The sequence below is a fragment of the Triturus cristatus genome, chromosome 2_2 (assembly GCF_964204655.1).
Source record: "Triturus cristatus chromosome 2_2, aTriCri1.1, whole genome shotgun sequence".
NCBI classification, from domain to species: Eukaryota; Metazoa; Chordata; class Amphibia; order Caudata; family Salamandridae; genus Triturus; species Triturus cristatus.
In genome coordinates, this window is record NC_140582.1 from 149,553,457 (window position 1) to 149,576,546 (window position 23,090).

A 23,090-nucleotide genomic window follows, 5' to 3' on the forward strand; every position below is an offset into this window, starting at 1 on the left:
ATGGAGATTGGCAGCCATGTAAAGGCCTCATTAATGGTGCAGTGTCTTCTGTTGCTAAATCAGAGATTAGGCTTCTTTGGAGTCCAGTCAACAATAAAGAACAAAACCGGTACGGGTGGAGGCAGCCAATACTTGTATCATTCCGCTGGCCATGGTGGAGTGTCAGAGACAACCAGAGGGCCAGCAACTTTCAAATTCTCATGCCTTTACTGTTACCCATATTTCTTGGGTGTCTGGGCCCACGTTCACCACTAATATTACTTTTGAGTGGTTCTAGATTGTATGTGTACGGGCACAGTCCTGCATTTGTTACCTGTAGCAAGTGAGATGCTGACCAGACAGAAAATTCTGTAAAGGTATGTTTCAGCCAGGGCATGGAAACTTACTTTGCACAGAGGGAATGGACTGACAAACATTTCTATGCACTAGGTAGAATAGGTGTCTTGGATGGAGACAGGACATGCAGATGTGTAGGATGGTATTTCTGAAATGGACATAGCCATTCTACATGAAAGAGGCCAACATTGTGTTTAATACGCACAAAGGGTTCAAATGGAACTCATCTTTCCCAGTCCAAGAGTGAACAGCAGTTTCTACATATATAAACTCATATAAGTTTCCAAGATATGACAAATGTAGGGAGTCTCATTTAATCAGAGTGGGTAGACCTTTAAAGGTGGAGATCAAGCAGTCAGTCTCCCCAAACAGGTATCGGTAAAAAGCACTGTTCTCTTGAACTATAGTCATGCTTCAATTCCTACTAGTCACCTCACATCCTAGATTGTGCAGACAAAATCTACCCTCATTCAGAAAGGGAGTAGAATTGGTTGTGAAACCGACATCAGAGCACATGTCTGAGTTAATTAAAAGCCTCCATTGAGCTCACCTAATTGTCAGATTTACGGGGGGGAAAACAAAGAGTATCCAGAAAAAGGTTACAGTCCAGGGTGGCTAATACTTACTAAACCATACAAAGTACTATGGTTCTTACACTAGTGTAGTTCTTTCCAGGGTCATGAATAAAATTACACTCATAAATGGAAATTACCACACAGAAACCCTTTCCAATCTGGAGAAATTGTTGTGTGAGCAAATGTGCTCATGGCCAAGTGTTAGAAATTGCGTTTCTGGTTGTCTGAGATATGCACCCTGTCCAAGCAGGAACCACAATCCTAGTCAGGGTAAGTCACAAACACCCTAAATTAACCTGTGCTCACCACCTGGTAGCTTGGCACAGTGCAGTCAGGCTTAACTTAAGAGGCAATGTGTTAAGTATTTGAGCAACATTTCAAACTGTAAATCAGTGAAAACGCCACCTAAAAAGATACGACACCTGGGTAGAACAATAGAGCTTAGCTTAGTGAACTAAACAAGCCCAAAATGACAAAAATCCAAAAAGTAGAACTGAAGTTATGAATTTTTGAAGAATAAACCGAAATGTAGTGCTTGGAAGCATAAAGCGCTAACTGGGGCTATCTTGTCGCACTAGACTGGGTCAAATCCAAAAGATCCAGCCAACCGCAATGGAGCACCGGTCAGATACAGGCATGAGCCTTGGCCCAGTAAAAGGAACCTGGGTTGTGTTGTCATCAAAGACAAGATGATGTGCAGAGGTGGTGCTGTGTCGTCGTAAAAGATGAGATGTGAAGTGCAGAGCAGGTGATATATCATCGACGATCCGTAGAGTGAAGGCAATGTGTTGGTTCGGAGCTGTGCGAAGTCGAAGATGCGTTGGGAATGGTGTTGCTGCGCTGCACAGTCGTTGATGCGTTGAAGCCAAACCTCGCAACTGCAGTGATGTGTCCTCAGTTGTAGTAATGCGCCAGTTCTGAGCTGCAGCCTCAATGGTGATGTGTGGATTCTGCTGGAGCAACATTTTAACCTACTTTCCAATGGCCCAGGACTGGATTGGCACTACTTGGCAGGCCAATATCACAGATGGCTGAGTTTCAGTGCTGAGGCAAGTGAGTTGGAAGTCTCTGATGTCCCCAACTTCAGATCGGAAGCATGCCAGCAAGCCAGCAGGCCCCTGGAGTCACTCCAGTTCTGGGCTCAAGTTATGTGTTCCAGTCCTTCTCACCCAGGCAAGGAGGGCAGCAGGTCAGCACCGCAAGAATGCAGTTCTTCCAGAACAATAGTCCAGCAGAGTGGCAGTCCTTCTGCAGCACAGCAGTTCTTCTTCCTGGCAGAGTATCCACAGGTCCACAAGTGTACTAAAGCGGTAGGGTCAGAAGTCCAATCCTTATACCCAGTGGTGCCTTTGAAGTGTACAAAGGTTCTCTCTTCCTTCCCTGGTACCAGACTCACTAAAGAGGGTTGAACAGTCCTTTGTGTAGGGACAGGACACTGTGTATGCAGTGTTGGGGCTGTGCCCAGCTCCACCCTCCCATCCTTGCCAGGATGACCCATCAGAATGCGGATGGCCCATCAAGTCACACCTAGGCTCCCATTGTGGCTGTCTAGAGGAAATGGACAAAATCCAGCTTTCACCCACAAAAGACATGTATTGGAGACAGGCTGCAGGCACATAGGGCTAAGAACTGAAAAATGCCATCTTTCTAAAAGTGCAATTTTTAAAATTGTAATGATACATTCGACTTTACCATTTAAGAGGATTTATCATTACAATTCCATAGGTATTAAAAATGACATAGATGTAAAAATGAATCCCCAGTATTAACCTATGTGAATAGTGAAAAACAAATTTGGGAGTGCTTCACTACCAGGACATGTAAAGCTTAAAGGAACATCTCGTGCCATTTAATTACACAGCACTCTGTCCTATTGGCTACCTTGGGCCTACTTTAGGGGTGACGTATATGTAATAAAAGGGAAGTTTATGGCTTGGCAAGGGGTTTTAATGCCAAGTCGACATGGCAGTGTAAACTGCACACAGGCTCTGCAGTGGCAGGCCTGAGACATGTTTAAAGGGCTACTTAAGTGGGTGGCACAAGCAGTTCTGGAGGCCCACAAGTAGCATTTAATTTACAGGCCCTGGGCACATGCAATGCACTTTACTAGTAACTTATAGGTACATTAAATATACCAATTGTAGATAATCCAATCAAACCATGTTTAGGAGAGAAAGCATAAGCACTTTAGCACTCGTCAGCTGGGGTAAAGTGCACATAGTCCTAAGACCAACCAAAAAGAGATCAGCAAAATTGGAGGCCAGCAGATAAAACATTTCTAAGGATGTCAGGTCTAACACCAAGTTTGTAGGGAGTTTCAGTGCAGGTCTACTTGAAAATAATGCTGAGCACCCCAAAATCTTGTTGTTTTGCCCATATTCCTCAAAGATTTGCAAGAAAGGTACCACCCTGAATATGGATACAAATTCAGGGCCATACGTATTAAGGTCAGGTCTCAGTCCTGTTGGTGTTCTTTGGACACCAATTGGAGCACAAATTGGTCATTTAAAGAGGGTTGAAAGAAATCCTGGCTCATTAAGACATATTTTTGCATTACCGTTCAAACAGCTAAAAATGCAGGGATAGATGCTTGAAAGAGCCTGCAGAACACAAGCCTTGCATTTACATTCTGTGAATGCCGACATTTTGTTTTAAACATGTTTTTAACAAATTCCTTGTCCCTTGAAAGATCAGGGGCTGTTTTCAAAAATAAAAGTTGGTGTTTGGGTAATGTTATTGAGGGGAACATGCAAATTATGGTGTCACCGATGCTGGGGATCGCAACCGCAAGATAGTTGTCCCTCGTCCATTTTGCAAATCTGTGTATACATCCTTTCAGGTCACAGTAACTGTGGAAAAATCCCTATTTTTGCATGATCACCCCCATTTGTTTGGACTGATGCTGCTGGGTTTTGACTCAGTGCACTGGGACTCTTCAAACCAGGCTAGTGCACTTGCTCAGATCCCTAAACATGTCAAAATTGGCTATACTCATAAGCGGCATAATTAACTTACCTATAAGTTCCTAGTACACGGTACACATTGTATCCAAGGCCTCTAAGCTAAATATCAGTAGCGGACTGCAGCATCCATTGTGCTACCCACCACAGTGACAGCGCCAACGTGACTGCAAGCCTATCACTGAAGCCAGTCAGTGCTGTTTTAAAACAACAAATTCAACCTACTTTGTCAACTATGAAATAAAAGTCAAGAAAAGAAACACTTTGGACTTTTGTGTCTCACGTTTACTGCACCTCCATTTGTATAATTTTTTTTAAATCTGTTTACAGAGGCACCATTAGGTGACGGGTGCTGGAGTTTTGGTGGACACAGGCGCTCTGCATAGCAGAAGAAAGTGTCTGACATCTTAGTTTTAGGAGAGAGGCACTGTGGGATTGTTTGCAATAGGATGCACAGGAGGTGGTATAAAAGTTGGCAGGGTTACCCCTGGGAACATTTTCCTATTGGTTAGGAAGGAGACAGGAGTCACCCACAACCACAGAATAATGCCAGACATAAATGTTGTACCCCTGGGCATCCTCTACAGGACACAACTGGACATTTGAAAGAAAGAAGAAGGATTGCATCTACTGTTAAGACTTTTGAGGAGACGTGACAGGTCTGAACTGCTCCCACTTGCGCACAGGACAAAGAGGTGAATTCTAAGGGTCAGTTGCCTGACCACCTGTTAAGCTAAAGAGACACAGAAAGCTGCTAGAAAACCTTTATCTTGAAGAGGCCAGCTGACCAGTTCCAATCGGATCTGCAAATTAACCTGCAGGTGGCTTTTGCTTGAGTGATTCTTAACCACTAAGTGCTATTCCTGAGGTCATGGGACCCTTTTCTGTGTAAAAGAGAACTCCTCCAACCATCCTGAAACTCCAGGGACTTAAAACCTTTTTTGCTGCAAAGACCTCTGCAGGACCGGGACAAACCTGCCCAGTCAATCTGATGAGGATGCTTTATCGGTAGGCCAAAGGTTCAGGTTGCTCCTGCTCTGGCCATTTCCACAGCAGCACAACTGTCTCAATATGATGCTGTGGAGAGGGTACCTGTCTTTGGGAGCCCTGTTTGACTACAGCTTGCAGCTTGCCCCACTAGAATAATCCAAGTTCCAAAAAAGTAAGCAAGTCTGAACGTAGAAACTTCAACTCTTGAAGGCTCCAGAAGTATCAGGATGGTGAAGGACCTTCCTTCGGTGCTAATTTAGATTTTCTCTCACTCTGAGGTTTCTCACCAAAGGTTAATGGCTTCATTAGGATTACAACCAAAAGCTACCTTGCCTCATGGAGCCCTTCTAAGACACAGACTGCTGCCTTGCTCCACTGAATATTTTTGACTTCTATTTCAGAGAGTGAGTTCAAAAGTAAAATTTGAGACAGGGATGAGTCTGGTTTCAGTATCTGACCCACAACTCATTGCGGTCAGCCTTAAATCGCTCCTAGGTACCAACGAGTGCAATCAGATAACCAATTGGTGTTTAAGGCTTTTTGGCACTATATTTATTTAAAACTTTAAACATTTAGATCACTTATTCCCCTTACTAGATTTTTGTTGTGTTTGTGCCATTTTGTTAATTCAATTATTCTGTATTTTATAAATTTGCGTGTGATTTATACAGTGTTGCAGTATTGTGTTTTTGACTTTTTTACTGTTTTACACATTTCCTTAAGTTAAACCTGTCTGTTCTGTGCCACAGCTACCAGTGGTTGAGCTCTTGTTTACATTATTGAACCCTTACTGGATATAACAAGAATAATGACATTATTACTTGTGGTGGATTACCAACCACCTCAACTAATGATCCACTTCCTCACAGTAACTCATCAATGGTTTGTTACCCTTCAATAGAAGGTGCAAAGCATTGATGAAGTGCAACCTACTCACATACGGGAGAGGGAGGGACTGCCATTACATATCTGATTCCCTTTTCAAGTTTGTATATGTTGCAAAAGACACTTTGCGAGCTGGAAAATGTATTCCATTCCACAATAGCTATTTCATCCATTCAACACACTGTTTTACTGTCACAGATCATGTGATTTTGAGAATGTGAACTCAAAATATTTTCAGACATCAGCCTGCTACTTTTGGCAACCACAGGAGAAAATCCTTTAACAGTACCCTGAGGATCCTCACAAAACATTGTAGGGGGGAAGGGGTTTCTCCAAGGTTCTAAAAAAAAATAGAAACTAGAAATGTGCTGTAGAATTCCCCATCTGGAAATATACTTGTTTACATTTTTGTATGTCTGAGTGGTTATGCATTTGGAGTAGTCATGAAAAAAAGTTACTGTATTAGAAGTAGTTCTGAAATTCTTTATAAATTCTATATAACCCATTAATGTATTCAGAATTTGAGTGTAAACTCACATGTTTACATTTAGGACTTCTCTTCACTGAGCCTTGATTTTAAATGAAAGTCCTCAAAATAATTTGTATAATCGAAACCTTAACTAGATATAAATGCAGGACTTCAAATAAAAAACATTGTTTGATTTAGGGGCTGATTACGATGACAGTGAGCTCCCCTACAGATACCTGCACCATGTGCTAGGTACCGCACGATGCCTGCCATGTAGTGCAGGGATATGTACGATGTCCCTTTTTTACATTGCGGCGGGTGCTGCAGCCAGCAGCACCCACGGCAATGCAAAACATAGGTATTGTGACCACCGTTGTGGCAGTTGCATCCTAATGCCTACTGCGGGACCGCCGACATCCTGTCGGGTGGTCCCATCTGCGACAGGGTGGCTGTCGGACGAAAGTACGCCTGCCATCTTAATCGGGCCCTTAGTTAGGACATCAGAAATGTTTTATTGTGGGAGGATCAATCAACTAAACATGTTTAAACATACATACCTCTTAGACAACCCTACCTTGTTATGGTGTGCTGCATGATGATATTTTATATAATTCACAAGTCCAGAGGCGAGCATCTGTCTCTATTGTCAATGCCACAACCTTGAAGTCTCTGGACTACTGAGCTTAGTTTAGCCACTTTTGTTTCTAATAGCGGGTGGGAACGTGTTGAGAAATTAAGACAGGTGTAAAAAAAAATACAGAATGGGAGAATTACTGTTAGTGATATTTTAAGGTAAATCGGCACCTAGCGTAAATTTAAACAAGCAAATTGTTTAACCATGTAGTAAATTATATCCATGTACATTTTTCATATGTATATATATTTTTTTTAATTAACAATTTTTAAGAGAAACTAATATGCAGACTAAAGTGAATCATTCCCGCTAAATAAAACTGTAGGGATTTTCACTTAAAAAGAACGCTGTTTTATGTGTAAACATTAAATTTAAATTGCCAAAACGTCTAATTCCATCCTTTACGAATATTGTGTTTCTTCACTTAAGATTATGGGCTCCTGGTGCTGCAGCTGATGCTAACAAAGACTTGCGGTATGTGTGGGGTGGTTTTGCCTACATCCAAGACATGGTAGACCATGGCATCATTCGATTACATTCAAACAAGTCTGATCTTCTGGGAGTATTCATACAACAAATGCCCTATCCCTGCTACGTTGATGACGTGTAAGTATGTTTTGAGCTTACTAAGATTTTTCTTTGTTCCCATACATGGACTAAATGACTTAAATTCCAACCGTTTTGAATATTTTTAGAAACTTTTGTCTTCTATATCTATACCGTTTTAAATTACCGTGTGCCGACAATATACTATGGTGTCGTCTGATGCGAAAAAGCATAACATTAATCTAAAAGTCACCTTTTTGACGATATTCTGCAGCCTATGTTCTTTTCAAGTTATCTTTCATTTGATTTGAGCATATTGATTGCAGGTGTTTAGACACCCAACAGAGCCTCATTCACAAAAGCCTAAAAGTTATACTGCCATTTTCTTTAGTCACAAAGTAGGAAAAGCAAGTTCATGCACGCATAGGCGAGGTGTAGATTTTAACTTCTACTACAGCTGCAGACTTTCGTCTATCTGAAAGGTACGCTAGGAGTGAAGTTTTTGTGCCATATGGTGCGTTACCAACGTTGATTAATCACAATGAAAACACAAGGAATTGCAAAGCCAATAGGTTTTGCGATGGCTGACAGTCTTTTCACTTTGTTACAATTTTTATTTATGGGTTTTGTAAAACTTTATTGTTTTGTCAATCAATAAGAACACATTGCTATAGAAATACCTAGTTCTAAACAGAACTTCTTTGTGCGAGATGTGCTGCTTGTGAAAGAGCAGAAAGCTGTCTTTCACTGTGAAGTTAGCCAGTGGTTGATATGGCAGACTCACTGTCCCACTGTTGTATGCATTAATAGATGACATTAAAATGATAATAGCACAACAGTAGACTAGTAGATGAAGAGGGCGGTTTGAAAGTCCATACATAAGTATATGTTACCTAGTGGCGGTTGCTACTAGGTATTTAAAGTTAGGTCTGGTTTTCCATCAGCGTTTTTTGCTTTGCTAATAAATTTGTCTAAGTTTGTCCTTCCTAGAAAAGTGGAGTGATCCGTCAAATTGGGGCAGAGACTAAAGGGGGTCCCAAAACATAACATCTCTATGCATTTTCCATATACTTCTTTAAGACAGTTTATAGCAAAAAGTACAGAAGGGAATTACATCAAATTCAGCAAGAAGCTAGATCTTGGTCCACATATAGTGCTTTCTGTGATTTGGTGTAAATCCATTCAGTAGATTTTGAGAAATTAAGGGTCAAAACTAATTGTATATTTTGGTGAGTCCCACACAAGAGCACAAAATCAAAAATGGTGCCATGTGGATGGTCGAGAGGCCTGTTTTCCTCTGAACCTTCTGCTCTTGTGGGATTGAGAGGCTCCTGTAAGTCCCATGAGAACAAGCACTTTGATTGGGTGGCTGTTGGAATTTTAGAAATGAAATGGCTGCCATTATTGCTTACTTTGTAAAATTTGAGGTGTTGTGGAAATGAAGTAAAAAACGATATAAGGGGGCAGAAGAATGGTATGCTGTCCTCTTAGATATATAGAGGAGGTGTCTAAGGGATAACTACTGTGAAGAAAATAAATGTCTACATTTTTAACTAATTTTTGCGATCTCGTGGGGCTCTCATGAAAGTGTGAATAGTTAAAAGTAGTAGGTCAGTTCTTAATGCATTCTAATAGTAAAATAAATATTGGGGCCCTTGTTATTGAGAGAAAGGGGCATATCTATGAGAGGCTTGCATCACATCTTTGCGACACAAAGTGGTAAATGCATGACGCTAGCCTCTCAGTCAGATTTATGAACCCACGCAAAGCATTTTGCAGGGCTTTGAATGGCTTAAAAAATCTGGTGTAAAACAACTCCCATGGGTTTTTCTGCTTTCCCAGAAACACAAGAACCTCCAATGCTCCAAAAACGTATGCCTCCCAGGTGAGGCATAACAAGGAGAAATATCCTTATTTCTCCTTGTTTTTTTCCTCTTTCTATGTGTGCTGCATTGTGCTGTATTCTGCTTCTATGGATTGTTTTTGTGCAGGAAGGGGTTCCTTCCTGCACAAATACAATCCTGCATGCAATGGAGGCACTCTTGCACGATGGTGCAAGAGTGCGTGTATTGGCAGAAGACTGCCAAAATGGTACCAGGGCAAGTGGAGATTACACGAATGCACTGTATTGGATAATATGAGCACTCCTACTCTTTCCAAGAGAAGCAAGGTGATTTGCTGCTCTACCCTGTATCACTAATTTCATAAAAACGCCCTGAAGTGTGTAAGACATAAGTACTATGATGAGTAGAAGGTTCATTCTTTTTTTTATGTTGTGTTGTCACTAGACTCATGACTTGTGAAAAGTAGGAAGGAATAGGTGATCTCTGAATTCACTCTGGTTTTCACACTGTAGTGAGGAGTCTTACTGGAGATTGTGTTTATCAGAGTCTACTATTTAAGCCGGTTTGGAAAGAGTTGTGAATAGAGTTAAGGCTCTTTCCTCACATATTCTACTATGCATACCTGTAATCTCGAAGAGAGGTCTGACAGGAGAGGTCTGGTGCTCTTCTACACCCTACTACTCACAGCAATCATCTGAGAGAGAGATCTGAAAGTGGAGGCCAGTCCATCCACACACCCTACTAGGCACACCTGTCATCTTAGAGAGAGGTCTGAAAGGAGAGGCCAATCCATCCACACACCCTACTATGCTCATGCATCGTCTGAGCGAGAGGTCTGAAAGGAGAGGCCTGTTAGTCCCCACACACTATTACGTACACCCGTCATCTGAGAGAGAACTCTGATAGAAGCCGGCAGTTCTTCCCTACTCACTACTACACACATCTGTCATCTAAAAGACAGGACTGGACCTCACATCCTATTATGCACATCCATCATTTGAGAGATGTCTGAAAGGAGAGAGCAGTTGCTCCCATATACCCTTCCTATACCTCAGTGTGGATACCCTTTATTGAAGAAAAGGTTTTCAGAAGAGAGACTAGTCCCTTTCACATACTACTTTTCCCCTAGAATTGTGTTGCTATCCAATCAGAGTCTCATGAGAGTAGAGTGCAAGATTCAGGGAGAGACGCTTGCTGCAAGAGGCTCTTTCGATCCCTCAAGTATCTCATGAAACCAGCATGGAAAATTACTTGGCTTGCCATGAGGTGTTTTATGATCCTGCAAGAGTCTCACAAGATCATAGAAGTAGAACAAATTATTACATGGTTGAAGAAATGCTGTTATGTGATTGGCTGCAGAGCAAGAGATAGATTAGATTGTCCTTGGTGCTTTGGAGGAGAAGGAAGTATTTTTGAGTAATCCTTAGAAGATGTGACTTAATTTGGAACTGAAAGAGACTGGTGTCTTCAGCTGCTTTGAAGAATGAGCTATAAGTTCAGCTATTTCGTAGTATACTCATGAAGTTTGTTGAGAAGTGCAGTAAGTGCGCTAATCTTGGTAAACTTATTCTACACAAGGTTCACTAAGTGAAAAGCTGATGTAGAGGTGAATATTTCTCAGTATAATTTTTGAGAGGTAGACATTGTAATGTAGAGAAATATCAGCAAGTATTGCACTTTGTGTTAAAAAATGCAGTGTTCAAACTGTATTGAGTTATAAGTAAAGGGAGAAGCGTTTCTCAAACTATGAATCAAAGGATGTGGAATGTGTTAATACAAGCCCTAGTGTTTTTTATGAACCTCCCAGGACATATACTGTAGCCCTATGAACTGTTTGAGTGGTGATATTGCTATTTCTAGAGTGAAACATCATGGTCAGTGTTAGCAATGGTGTCTCAAGAGGAATGTGTTACTTTTTAAACTTTCATGAAATCAGGTTTGAGGGCATGTTCTAATTTATTTGTGAAAAAAACATGCACTTGAAATGAAATGAAATGAAATGAAATGAAATGAAAAAAGTATTTGATTAAGCGCACTGCGGCCAAGCGGCTTCCTGGCGCTGGTAGCAAGAACAACAGTCACAGGGACAACCCGAAGGGATTAGCAGGAGTACGCCTGAGAGAACAGAAAAGTTTTCAAAGCTTTACGAAAATGGGAGTAAATGGGAATGGATCGCATTGAGAGGGGAAGACTACTTGGCAAGGGGGTGGGATTTTTCAGGTGGAAGGAATAATACGTTAGTGGTATACTAGATATAAATATGTGATTGTGGGTTAAAGATGTAGAAAAGTTATACTATATAACTTTTACATTTTTTGGTTATTTTCTCTTTTTGTAGTAGGAAAATGGAAAACAAAAGTTGTGAACAAGAAAACTACTATGTGAGAAAATAGATGGAGGAGAAAAATATGTCTTGTTCACTTCTGAAAAAAAAGGAAATAACCGTGGAAAGTGAGACAAAAACAATTAATTAGAGAAGTGATACATTTTGTGTTGCATAGGGGGACATTTTTGATCTTGCACAAGCTTGTGCTGTGCATGTTTACTTGTCTATGAGGAAATATTCATCTGCTTACATAAGCAGCTAAAAAGAGCCTTTTTAAGACAGGCACAGTGTATCCAGTTCAGCGGCACAAACTAACTGTGCCCGAGTTTGCCTTTGGGAACTCTTTTTGCTGAGACTGTTTTGCTAGCTGGCCTCAAAAGAAAAAACTGCCATAACAAAGACTCTTTGCTAGGCTGAGGAGGCAGAGGTGCTGCAACTATACTAGGCTGCTCGCCATAATGTGATGAAGACATTAAATGTTAGTAAAGTTTGTTGTCTAGTTTGTTTTATAGATGTTGATATAGTTTGTTAATGTAGTAGTTGTTGTAGTTTTGTAATGTTGTCAAGTTGATTTTTGTGCAATAAAAACGTTTAAAGTTACTTCTGATTTGTTTGCTTGATAGTTGGTATATATTTTCAGGAAATACAGAAGTGCTCCTGCATGTCTATATATATCTGTAGGTACTTTTCACATCTTTTATGCTACAGAGACTTGTTAAAAGAGAAGCCAAGTATTTGAATACCCAACTATGGTGACGTGTCATGCAACAGTGAGGTCTCAGTAGAGAGATAAGTCACTGTCTACACTGTAGTAAACAGACCTCTCATACAAGAGAGAGGTTATGGCACATAGGCCAGTGCATCATCATACTCTACTATGCACTGCTATCAACTAACGGAGATGTGACAGTGAAGAGGGCAATTATTTTGCACATGTTACTACATATGCTTGTTACTCTGGAGAGAAGTTTCAACAGAGAGCTCTGTTCCTGTGCACACCCTAGTATGCAAGCCTGTCTCCATGGGAAAAGATCTGAGGCAGAGGTGAGTGTGTCCCCAAATTCAATGATCCACACCAAGCAAGACATAGTTCTCAGCAGAGAGGATGCTCCATTTGTATACCCTACTATGAATATTCATCACCAAAAAGAGAGTTAGGAGGAGAGAGCAGTCTTTATCCACAGTCTACTACACACATGTATTACTCTGGGAAGAGTTCTGAGCTGACACAGTAGTCTTTCTCCATACCCTAGTCTCTGCTTGTCATCCAAGGCAGACTTCTCAGTATAGCGGTCATTTCCTCCCCACACCATAGTTGTACATCTGTCACCTTGGGGAAAGGCCAAAGCAAACAGGCAAGCCCCTCCTCACAACATACTATGCACATCCATCATCCAAGAGAGAGGTCTCAGCATAGGGTTTAGTTTCTCCACACACCCTATTATGCATACCCATCTTTCAAGACAGGGGTGTCAGCAGAGAGGCCAGTTCATACCCTCACCCTACTATGCATACGTGTTACTGAGGGAAAAGTTATGAGCACAGATGTCAGTGTATAGGCCTATGCAAAAACAACAATTGATGGACAGAATGCAGAACAATGTCATACATTCACCCCAGTACAGAGATCTGGGCCTAAATCCATCGTTTTTTTGCTCACCATGCCTTTCCAGTTTGAACCCAGCCATATGCAAATCAGTCTTGACCCTGTGCCTCATGGGAACAGTCCAGCCCGAACTGCCAAGCCAGGTCCTCCCTGGACTGGAAACAAGCATCCTAGGACCGGTTTCGGGGTTTCACCCCTCTTCAGCCAGGATAGCTTGATTCCAGTGGCATGGAGAGCACGGGATCCACGTCTGGGCACACCCTTCCCACTCGGGGTGACAAATGCAAAAACAACAATTGATTGACAGAATGCAGAACAATGTCATACATTCACCCCAGTACAGAGATCTGGGCCTAAATCCATCGTTTTTTTGCTCACCATGCCTTTCCAGTTTGAACCCAGCCATATGCAAATCAGTCTTGACCCTGTGCCTCATGGGAACAGTCCAGCCCGAACTGCCAAGCCAGGTCCTCCCTGGACTGGAAACAAGCATCCTAGGACCGGTTTCGGGGTTTCACCCCTCTTCAGCCAGGATAGCTTGATTCCAGTGGCATGGAGAGCACGGGACCCACGTCTGGGCATACCCTTCCCACTCGGGGTGACAAATGCAAAAACAACAATTGATGGACAGAATGCAGAACAATGTCATACATTCACCCCAGTACAGAGATCTGGGCCTAAATCCATCGTTTTTTTGCTCACCATGCCTTTCCAGTTTGAACCCAGCCATATGCAAATCAGTCTTGACCCTGTGCCTCATGGGAACAGTCCAGCCCGAACTGCCAAGCCAGGTCTTCCATGGACTGGAAACAAGCATCCTAGGACCGGTTTCGGGGTTTCACCCCTCTTCAGCCAGGATAGCTTGATTCCAGTGGCATGGAGAGCACGGGACCCACGTCTGGGCATACCCTTCCCACTCGGGGTGACAAATGCAAAAACAACAATTGATGGACAGAATGCAGAACAATGTCATACATTCACCCCAGTACTGAGATCTGGGCCTAAATCCATCGTTTTTTTGCTCACCATGCCTTTTCAGTTTGAACCCAGCCATATGCAAATCAGTCTTGACCCTGTGCCTCATGGGAACAGTTCAGCCCGAACTGCCAAGCCAGGTCCTCCCTGGACTGGAAACAAGCATCCTAGGACCAGTTTCGAGGTTTCACCCCTCTTCAGCCAGGATAGCTTGATTCCAGTGGCATGGAGAGCACGGGACCCACGTCTGGGCATACCCTTCCCACTCGGGGTGACAAATGCAAAAACAACAATTGATGGACAGAATGCAGAACAATGTCATACATTCACCCCAGTACAGAGATCTGGGCCTAAATCCATCGTTTTTTTGCTCCCCATGCCTTTTCAGTTTGAACCCAGCCATATGCAAATCAGTCTTGACACTGTGCCTCATGGGAACAGTCCAGCCCGAACTGCCAAGCCAGGTCCTCCCTGGACTGGAAACAAGCATCCTAGGACCGGTTTCGGGGTTTCACCCCTCTTCAGCCAGGATAGCTTGATTCCAGTGGCATGGAGAGCACGGGACCCACGTCTGGGCATACCCTTCCCACCTGGGGTGACAAATGCAAAAACAACAATTTATGGACAGAATGCAGAACAATGTCATACATTCACCCCAGTACAGAGATCTGGGCCTAAATCCATCGTTTTTTTGCTCACCATGCCTTTCCAGTTTGAACCCAGCCATATGCAAATCAGTCTTGACCCTGTGCCTCATGGGAACAGTCCAGCCCGAACTGCCAAGCCACCTCCTCCCTAGACTGGAAACAAGCATCCTAGGACCGGTTTCGAGGTTTCACCCCTCTTAAGCCAGGATAGCTTGATTCCAGTGGCATGGAGAGCACGGGATCCACGTCTGGGCATACCCTTCCCACTCGGGGTGACAAATGCAAAAACAACAATTGATGGACAGAATGCAGAACAATGTCATACATTCACCCCAGTACAGAGATCTGGGCCTAAATCCATCGTTTTTTTGCTCACCATGCCTTTCCAGTTTGAACCCAGCCATGTGCAAATCAGTCTTGACCCTGTGCCTCATGGGAACAGTCCAGCCCGAACTGCCAAGCCAGGTCCTCCCTGGACTGCAAACAAGCATCCTAGGACCGGTTTCGGGGTTTCACCCCTCTTCAGCCAGGATAGCTTGATTCCAGTGGCATGGAGAGCACGGGACCCACGTCTGGGCATACCCTTCCCACTCGGGGTGACAAATGCAAAAACAACAATTGATGGACAGAATGCAGAACAATGTCATACATTCACCCCAGTACAGAGATCTGGGCCTAAATCCATCTTTTTTTTGCTCACCATGCCTTTCCAGTCCATCACCACCCCCTTTTGTACCGCTTTGCTCGCCATAAGTTGGCAGGGTATGCTCAGACGTGAGTCCCTTGCTCACTTTGCCACTGGATTCAAGCAAGCCTGGCTGAAGACGGCTGAAATGCCAGAAACCGGTCCTAGGAAGCTTGTTTCCGGTCCAGGGAAGGCATGGCTTGGCAGTTCGGGCTGGACTGTTTCCATGAGGCACAGGGTCAGACTGATTTGCATATGGCCATGTCTGAACTGGGGTGGCAGAGTGGGCTAAAAAACGGTGATGGATCAAACCCAGATCTGTTGACTGGGTGTGAGTGTTGGATTGGTTCTGATGCTCCGTCCATCACCACCCCCTTTTGTACCGCAGTGTATAGGCCTGGCACTCTCCTCCCTCTAATATAAACATCAGTCATTCAAGAGTGGAGTCTCAGCAGAGAGGCATGTCCCCCCAAAAGGGAATGATGCTCACCCTTCATCCGAGATCTCAGGGGTGAGACCAGTCTCTCCATGCACTCTACTGCCAACACCCTTTATCCCAAAGTACGGTCTCGCTGAGCTAGTCCTTCCTCCCACCCTTCTATGCAGCCCTGTCAGCCCAGAGAGAGGTCTCAGCAGAGAGGGTAGTCTCCTCACCCAATTATGCACACCCACCATTACAGAGACAGGTCTTAACAGGGAACCAGTCCTTTCACACACCCTAATATGCACATTTGTCATGCAACAGAGAGGTCTCCAAGGAGAGGTCAGTCCCTCCCCACATGCTACTATACAGACCTGTCATCCAAGGGAAGGGCCTCAGTGGAGAAGACAGTCCATTCACTCACCCTACTATGGTCACTGATCATCTTAGAGAGAAGTCTCAAAACAGAGGGCAGTCCTCCCACACCCTAATATGCACACCGGTCACCCTGAGAAGAGGTGTCAGCAGAGAGAACAGTCTTTCCTTACCATCTACACTGCACATTAGTCACCCTGGAGAGAGGTCTCAATGGAGAAGCCAGTCACTCCACACCGTACTATACACAGTTGTTGCTCTGTGATCGGTGTCAGTGAACAGATCAGTCTCTCCTCACTCCCTGCTATGCACTCCTGTCATAAAGAGAAAAGGTGTCCATAGAGAGGCTATCTTTTCCCACTCTGCTAGTGGGGACTATAAGGTGTATGTACTGTAAAGAAGGAAAGTGGAAAATGCACACTCAAAATATTTTACAAACTCAACAGACTCTTGTGGGATTGTAAATAAGAAAACAATTGGAGAGTTAGCAAAAATCTTTCTCAAGAAAGAGGTACAGCACAGAGGCTTGTGTGTTTGTATACTCCAATACACACACCCTATGATACAAAGCTATTATTCATGCAATGTAGGCTAAATAGTTGAGCTCGCAAGTTTCTCTTGAGAGTCAGACAAATACAGGTGTGGAGGCAGATGTTTGGGTGCTCCTGCTCTTGTGAGACTCTTGTGTGAGTCAGTATACAATAAAAAGGGGGCGTTATTTCATGAAAGAATCACATAATGTTGCAATAGGATAGCTCTGAAAAGACTCTCTGTGTATCTAGTGTGGAAAGTTCAATTACACATAGAACTGGACGCATTCCTTGATGTGATTAAGGAAGATCCTGTTCCTTTCTGCAGTGAGGTGCACTCCATCTCACCTAGAGACACCTGGCATATCAAACTGAATGCTGTTATGATTTATAGAGCCTATGGTATGGTCTCAAATTAATGCAGAAATTGTTTTATTAACATGCTTCCAGGACTTGTTAATCTTAGGAGAAAAGTCTTTGGATGACTGCCATTTTTTTTCTGACATATATTAAATATACAAAGGCAGTGTGAGAAAAGAGAGACATTCATTGTGAAAAGACCTCCCTCATTTGGATTTCAAGCGCAACCCCTGTGATTGTACCTAGGTAATTTCAACAACAGTTCACTATCATCTGGTCTGGATGATCACAATCCAAAATGCTCTCAACCATTGGTAAAGATTGATACCACTTCATATCTCTATGGCCATCAAAGTGATGTCCACGTTTGGAAATCCAAAATTCTTGTCAATACCACAATTAATGGTAGATTCTATAGCCCAGTCGATAAAGCTGTGTTCCAAAATCCAGAGGCGAACAATGGTACTTTATGGAGATGTCAGTCACAAGAGTAGTGCTCAGCAAAATTAGTACGTTTCAGAAGGAATATGGGCTTACAAGAGGAGAGAAAACAAAAGGGACAGAGGCAAAAATATAAATGTAATTGGTAGATTTTTGACAGTTAGATAAGTAGGCTAGATTGTGACCAACTGCCTTTGGTATGGTACACAGTACCTTGTTAAACAGGAGGAGGTTTTCGATTGATGATTTTCAAAGTGTGCTACAATCCCGCAAGAGTCTCGTGAGAGTTAATAACAAGCTTCGGCAGGCTCTGGACTGCTGCCGATTATGGTGGGCTTTTCTTGCTCTCTTAATAGTCCCTGAAGAGATTTTCAGAAAGGAAGAAATGGGAAACAGTATAAACAACATAGATCATAAAACTATCAAGCAGCTCTGAAAAGAGCCTTTTTGTTAACAGTTTTCAATAACTATACAAAAGTTTGGGGGTTTTTCACATTTTTTATATGTTTTTGAATTTCACAACTTGTTTAAAGGGTAGGACAAAACTTACAATTTGAAGTATGAAACAAATACCAACAATATGCCCTTAAAAACAAAAAAGAGACAAATTCGGAAAAACTGTTCATAAAATACCTTTTGTGATCATTGAGAAGTTTTTCTTGGGCAGACCTGCTTGTCTCTGATGAAAAAACGATCTGCTTACACAAGCAGCAAACCAGTGTTTTATTCAGGTTAATGTCTGCTTTTGCACTTATAACCTGCGAAGAAACAGTTTCTCCTGAAGTAAATAAAGTCGAAGCCCCTGAAGAGTTGACTAGCTCTGCAGCACGAGCCAACTCTTCCCGAGCAGCCTTTGAGGATGCACATATCTGAGGTGCCTCCACATGATTTTGGTACTCATATTATACTGTTTATTTTGGCTCCCCTGGCTGAACTCCTTGTAAAGTTTACAGATTACATACTTTGCAGAAACTTTATTGTCACTTGGCTGCATTTCAAAGAACTGCCACACCAAGGATTCCTTGGGAGGCTGGGGTAGCTGAGCAGGTACAGCTGCCCCTGGCTGCTCATCAGAATCTTTGTAACATATTTGTGTTGGTAGAGAAACAGGAAAGGAGAGCAAGCCAGAATCCAAAATCCTCAACAAAATATAATAGGGAAATAACACGGAAAGCATAGGATCTTCTTTTTTTAAAATAAAATAAAGACATACATATGAGCTAATCACAACCCTTCCTTAGGGTGTAGTTGCTCTTCCGTACCTCCAGCGGGCATCTCAAGAGATCGCAAAAAATAATATTCCTTTATTTAATTCATGGAACAATTCATAATCAATTTTTCCAAGCTAATCAACATCTCTAATATCTTTACTTGTTCATAATTACAATAAAACACTGTTATTAACATAACTCCAAATGCAGAATCTCACAGGTAGATTGTGAGAGGCAACCAGGAAGTACATCCCACTCAGAGTCCATTCAGGGGATTGTGGGTTTGACTCCTGCAAGAATCTTCCAAGATCAGAAAAATATTATTGCTTTATATATTCAATGGAGCAATTCATGATCAATTTCACTAATATAACCAAGATCTCTAATCTGTTACTTTGTTCACAGTTACAGAGAAACACTGGTATTAACATTACAGGAAGGTACTTTAAATTGCTTGTTTGAGCAAAATTGCACGTTTGCAATGAGCTATTGCTGCTAATCTCATTTTTAAGAAGCATTTTAATTGTTGTGTGTTTGGTTGAGTAAAGAGTAACCTGCATAACAAACTGTGGAAACACTGAAGGAATAATTGTTTCAATATTTTATTGTGGACTGTTGTTCAGGATAGTCGTTGGTCATTTTAAACCGCTCCGAACACTCAGGATTTTCAGCTGACCACCATCTTGAGAGGTTAGCAGTCCAGCTCCTATGAGAAGGGTCTATAAAGAAGAGGTCCCGGCACGGCGGCTTAGTATTGCTGCTACTTGTTTCTAAACTGTGTGTAACCACAGAACAGGAAGGCACTTTAAATTGCGAGTTAGCATTAAATTGTGCGTTTGCACTGAGCTATTGCTGCTAATCCGATTTTTAAGAAACATTTTAATAGTCATGTGTATGGTCAAGGAATATCATATATAGTGAGCTGTTGTTCAGAATAGTAGTTGGTCATTTTAAACCACTCCGGACACAAATGATTTTCAGCCGACCTCCATCTTGAGAGGTTAGCGGCCCAGCTCCTATGAGAAGGGCCTATAAAGAAAAGGGTGTGGCGCGGTATCGCCACCGATATGCCAAAGGCAAGCCCATCTGTGCCCGTCCGCCCCCGAAAGGGACCAGGGGCCAGGAACCCAGGTGGTGTGTGACTACCCAAGCAGGTAATCGGTTATTCCCAAGATCCACACTTGAAGCTTAATAAACTACATATGTCCTGCTCGAAATGTAAATTGAATGGCAGTTCTCTAATAGAGCTGCCTGTAGGCAGTTCTAAAATGGATGGAGAATGTGCTCTCCACTGTGTGTATGTGAAAATGTGATCAGTACCAAAACTTGTAAGGAGATTTGGGATTCAATTAGGGCCACAAACCCGGATTTGCTATTTATTACCGAAGCCTGGCTGATAGATCTCCTCTCTCTCTCTTCATTTCATTCACTTTCCCTCACTGTCTTTCTCACACACACACTTGCATACACTACAGACACTGCACATATACATATGGGACAAAATAAAGGGTTGCTAATCTCACAAGCAGGAAATGTGTGTGTATTTGCATGCGTTTCAGTAAGAATGTTTTTATACTACCCTGCTGATTTCTCTCAGGATAGGTCATAGATTTTTGCACAATGCACGACACTACAAACACCATCAGTGCCTTACTGCACTGCTCTCACAGACATACATCAAGTCCCCTGTAGATCTTGGATGATCATTTTACTTTCTCTGAAAATAAGAGTGTTCAGACTAAAACACCAGCAGTCTTCGTAATACCTCCCAGATACAGAGTATTTTTTAATGTAAATTGGATTTTTGAACTTCTGCCTTCCTTAAACTTTTAAACGCACAAAATGTGACATTTCTCTTTTCCTTTATTTCGGAGAATATATCATCCTTTCTACTATGACAAGTGACAGAAGTAGGTCAGGTTTCAAAACAAACTCTGAAAATAAACTCCTCTCAAAATGTTGACTTAAACTCACCCGTGAAAGAAAGGCAGCTGGGAAAAGAAAAGGGAGAAAGGGGCCTATCCTTACCCTATCTCCACACACAAACGCACAAGCACAGAACCACAAATACTAAGAAGATGTGCTGTGAGTACATTGTCATCCAGGAGCAGCAGCGGTCCGTGGAGGGAGTTCCGTGGGGCGGAAAGGCGGGGTGGGGGAAGGCAGGGTTAGGGGGTACTAAACACCGGAACATGGATAATTGGAGGTAAGTAAACAATTAAATAAATAAAAGGAATTTCGCAGGGCGCCCTGCATCACAAAATGCGGTGCATTCCAACTACAGTCTGTGCAACAGTAGGGTAGGGTAGGGTTTGGACTTTAAATTCAACAGCCTTCCACCAATGCGCCTAACTAAATGCAAGTATTGTTACCACTTGAGTGCTGAACACATGCATGCTAAAGCGCGGTCGTTCTATGGCCGGGGCTGTGTTGGCACAGCATGATTCCGACTTCGTCCGAAACGATGTTTCCTGATATCAACTCCTTTCCAGGGCACAGCGTGAAGGGATTCAATGTTGTGTGACACATGGTACTACCGTGTGTGAGCTGGCAGGTCTGATTTTTATATGTGTTTTTCCAGCTGTTGGTTAAAACATTATGAGGGATGGTTCTGTAAATTTTGTTATTAAAATGTGATGTATGCATTCCTGATTGGATAATTGTTTTTCCGTCTGTTTTACCTTTTGTTTAGACGATTTTCCTTAGCTTCGTTACCGGCCATGAATCTGCTTAGAAGCTTTTATTGAATGACTTCTTTTAGCAGTACTGGAAAAATGTAGTTTAGTACCTTTAATTATGGTATTCAATTGTGCAATTCAGCTAGTTGCATGGACTCTGGTATTTGTGAATATATCTTATCTTCTTAATTCTCGTTTGGTGAACAGTAAACCTGAAGTATTTTGAAGCATCTGATGATAAACAATGAATGAATTCACTTGTATGCACTTGTCTTCCTTGTCAAGAAAATCACATCAAAGTTATTTTTGAGCACACAATGTTTCACCATCACGTCAGTAACGTGTCCTGTTCATAAAATATTTTTGACTGAAATGGTCTTGTTTTTGGATTGAAGCATGTCTGAAAGATTTACCATTGTGCCATTCAATGAAATTTCGATTCCTTGTTTACTATGAAAAAATGTAGCAGAAGTGGTGTGTGCTTCATCACTTCGTGCTTGAAACAAGAAAGAAACATGGCTGCGGTGTAGACAGTCTACTTTCAGGAAAAAAATACGCAATGATGATCAGAGAATGGCATATTGACGGACAGTGACTTAATTCACTATATTTAAAGACAGTTCCTTCTGCCAGTCTACACCATCTCCAGCTGTCAAGCTCGCGCTTTTCATATTTCATATTTCCCCACTGCCAAACTCTGCAGCAATTTCAAGGAATATGATTGAGTATTTTTGTAATTGTTGGCTATCCTTTATTTATCTGCAAGAAGCATTGGGAATGGATGTGTGCTGACAATTTTCGAGCGCCTCATAGTTTGTTCCCGTGTTAGCTGCCTAAAGGAACAGATGCATGTTGTTTCCGTCTCAGTTCAGGGCTCATTTCCATAAGCTTCGATAGGCAGCATTTTCCATGCCAGTGCTATTAAATCACACATTTGAACCAACCATTCTTTTGAAACTCACACATCTGTCAGAGCGCATATAAGTTCCTCTATCTCCGCCCCCAGAGGAAGCAGATGTTATGGAATACATTTTAATCTTTGTTTTGCCTTGGTATTGGAGACATTTGTGGGATTTCATCAAGATGATTGGATGTGAACCAACACTAAACAGAAAATTGTTTTTGAGTTAGTGAATGTAACGACTTTGTGTAACAGGAAAGTTTATGCCATAAGTACTACATTTAATAGGCATATTAAAGAATCATGGATTGTGCAAAAACCTCTATAACTTATCCGTGATACTGATCGCTTTTTTTACGCACTCCTCTGGAGCAGTTGGCACAGTAAATTTCATACTTTGCCATACAGCAAATTGTATATGAAAAAGAGAGCTTTAATGCAACAGAACTGCCTAACGGAAAATTATTTTTGAACTCAAGGAAGGTAGCAGAAATAATGGTGCTTACGTATTTCTAAAAAACAATAAATGCCTATTGAGTTATACCCCCAGTTTTTTTTACCAAGTTCTGCTGCCTGTTTTGTCTCTGGGCATTTGTAGAGTGCAAACCGTCCTCCAAGAGTATGTAGTCTGACCATTAAACATGGTGCATGTTTGACAAACCCTAACAGGCTTGCCTGATTTTTAGGATAAGCCA

At 42.2% G+C, this 23,090-nt stretch overlaps 1 protein-coding gene across 4 annotated transcripts in view; it reads left to right on the plus strand.

Moving 5' to 3' along the window:
• The window catches only part of LOC146861982 (phospholipid-transporting ATPase ABCA1-like), a 3,104,259-nt gene that overhangs the window by 1,125,265 nt on the left and 1,955,904 nt on the right, over positions 1 to 23,090 (plus strand). For all 4 annotated transcript variants that reach the window (XM_085641135.1, XM_085641137.1, XM_085641136.1 and 1 more), the window contains exon 14: positions 7,279 to 7,455. In XM_085641135.1, the coding sequence (XP_085497261.1) occupies positions 7,279 to 7,455 (177 nt within the window). The remainder of the gene's footprint in view (positions 1 to 7,278; positions 7,456 to 23,090) is intronic.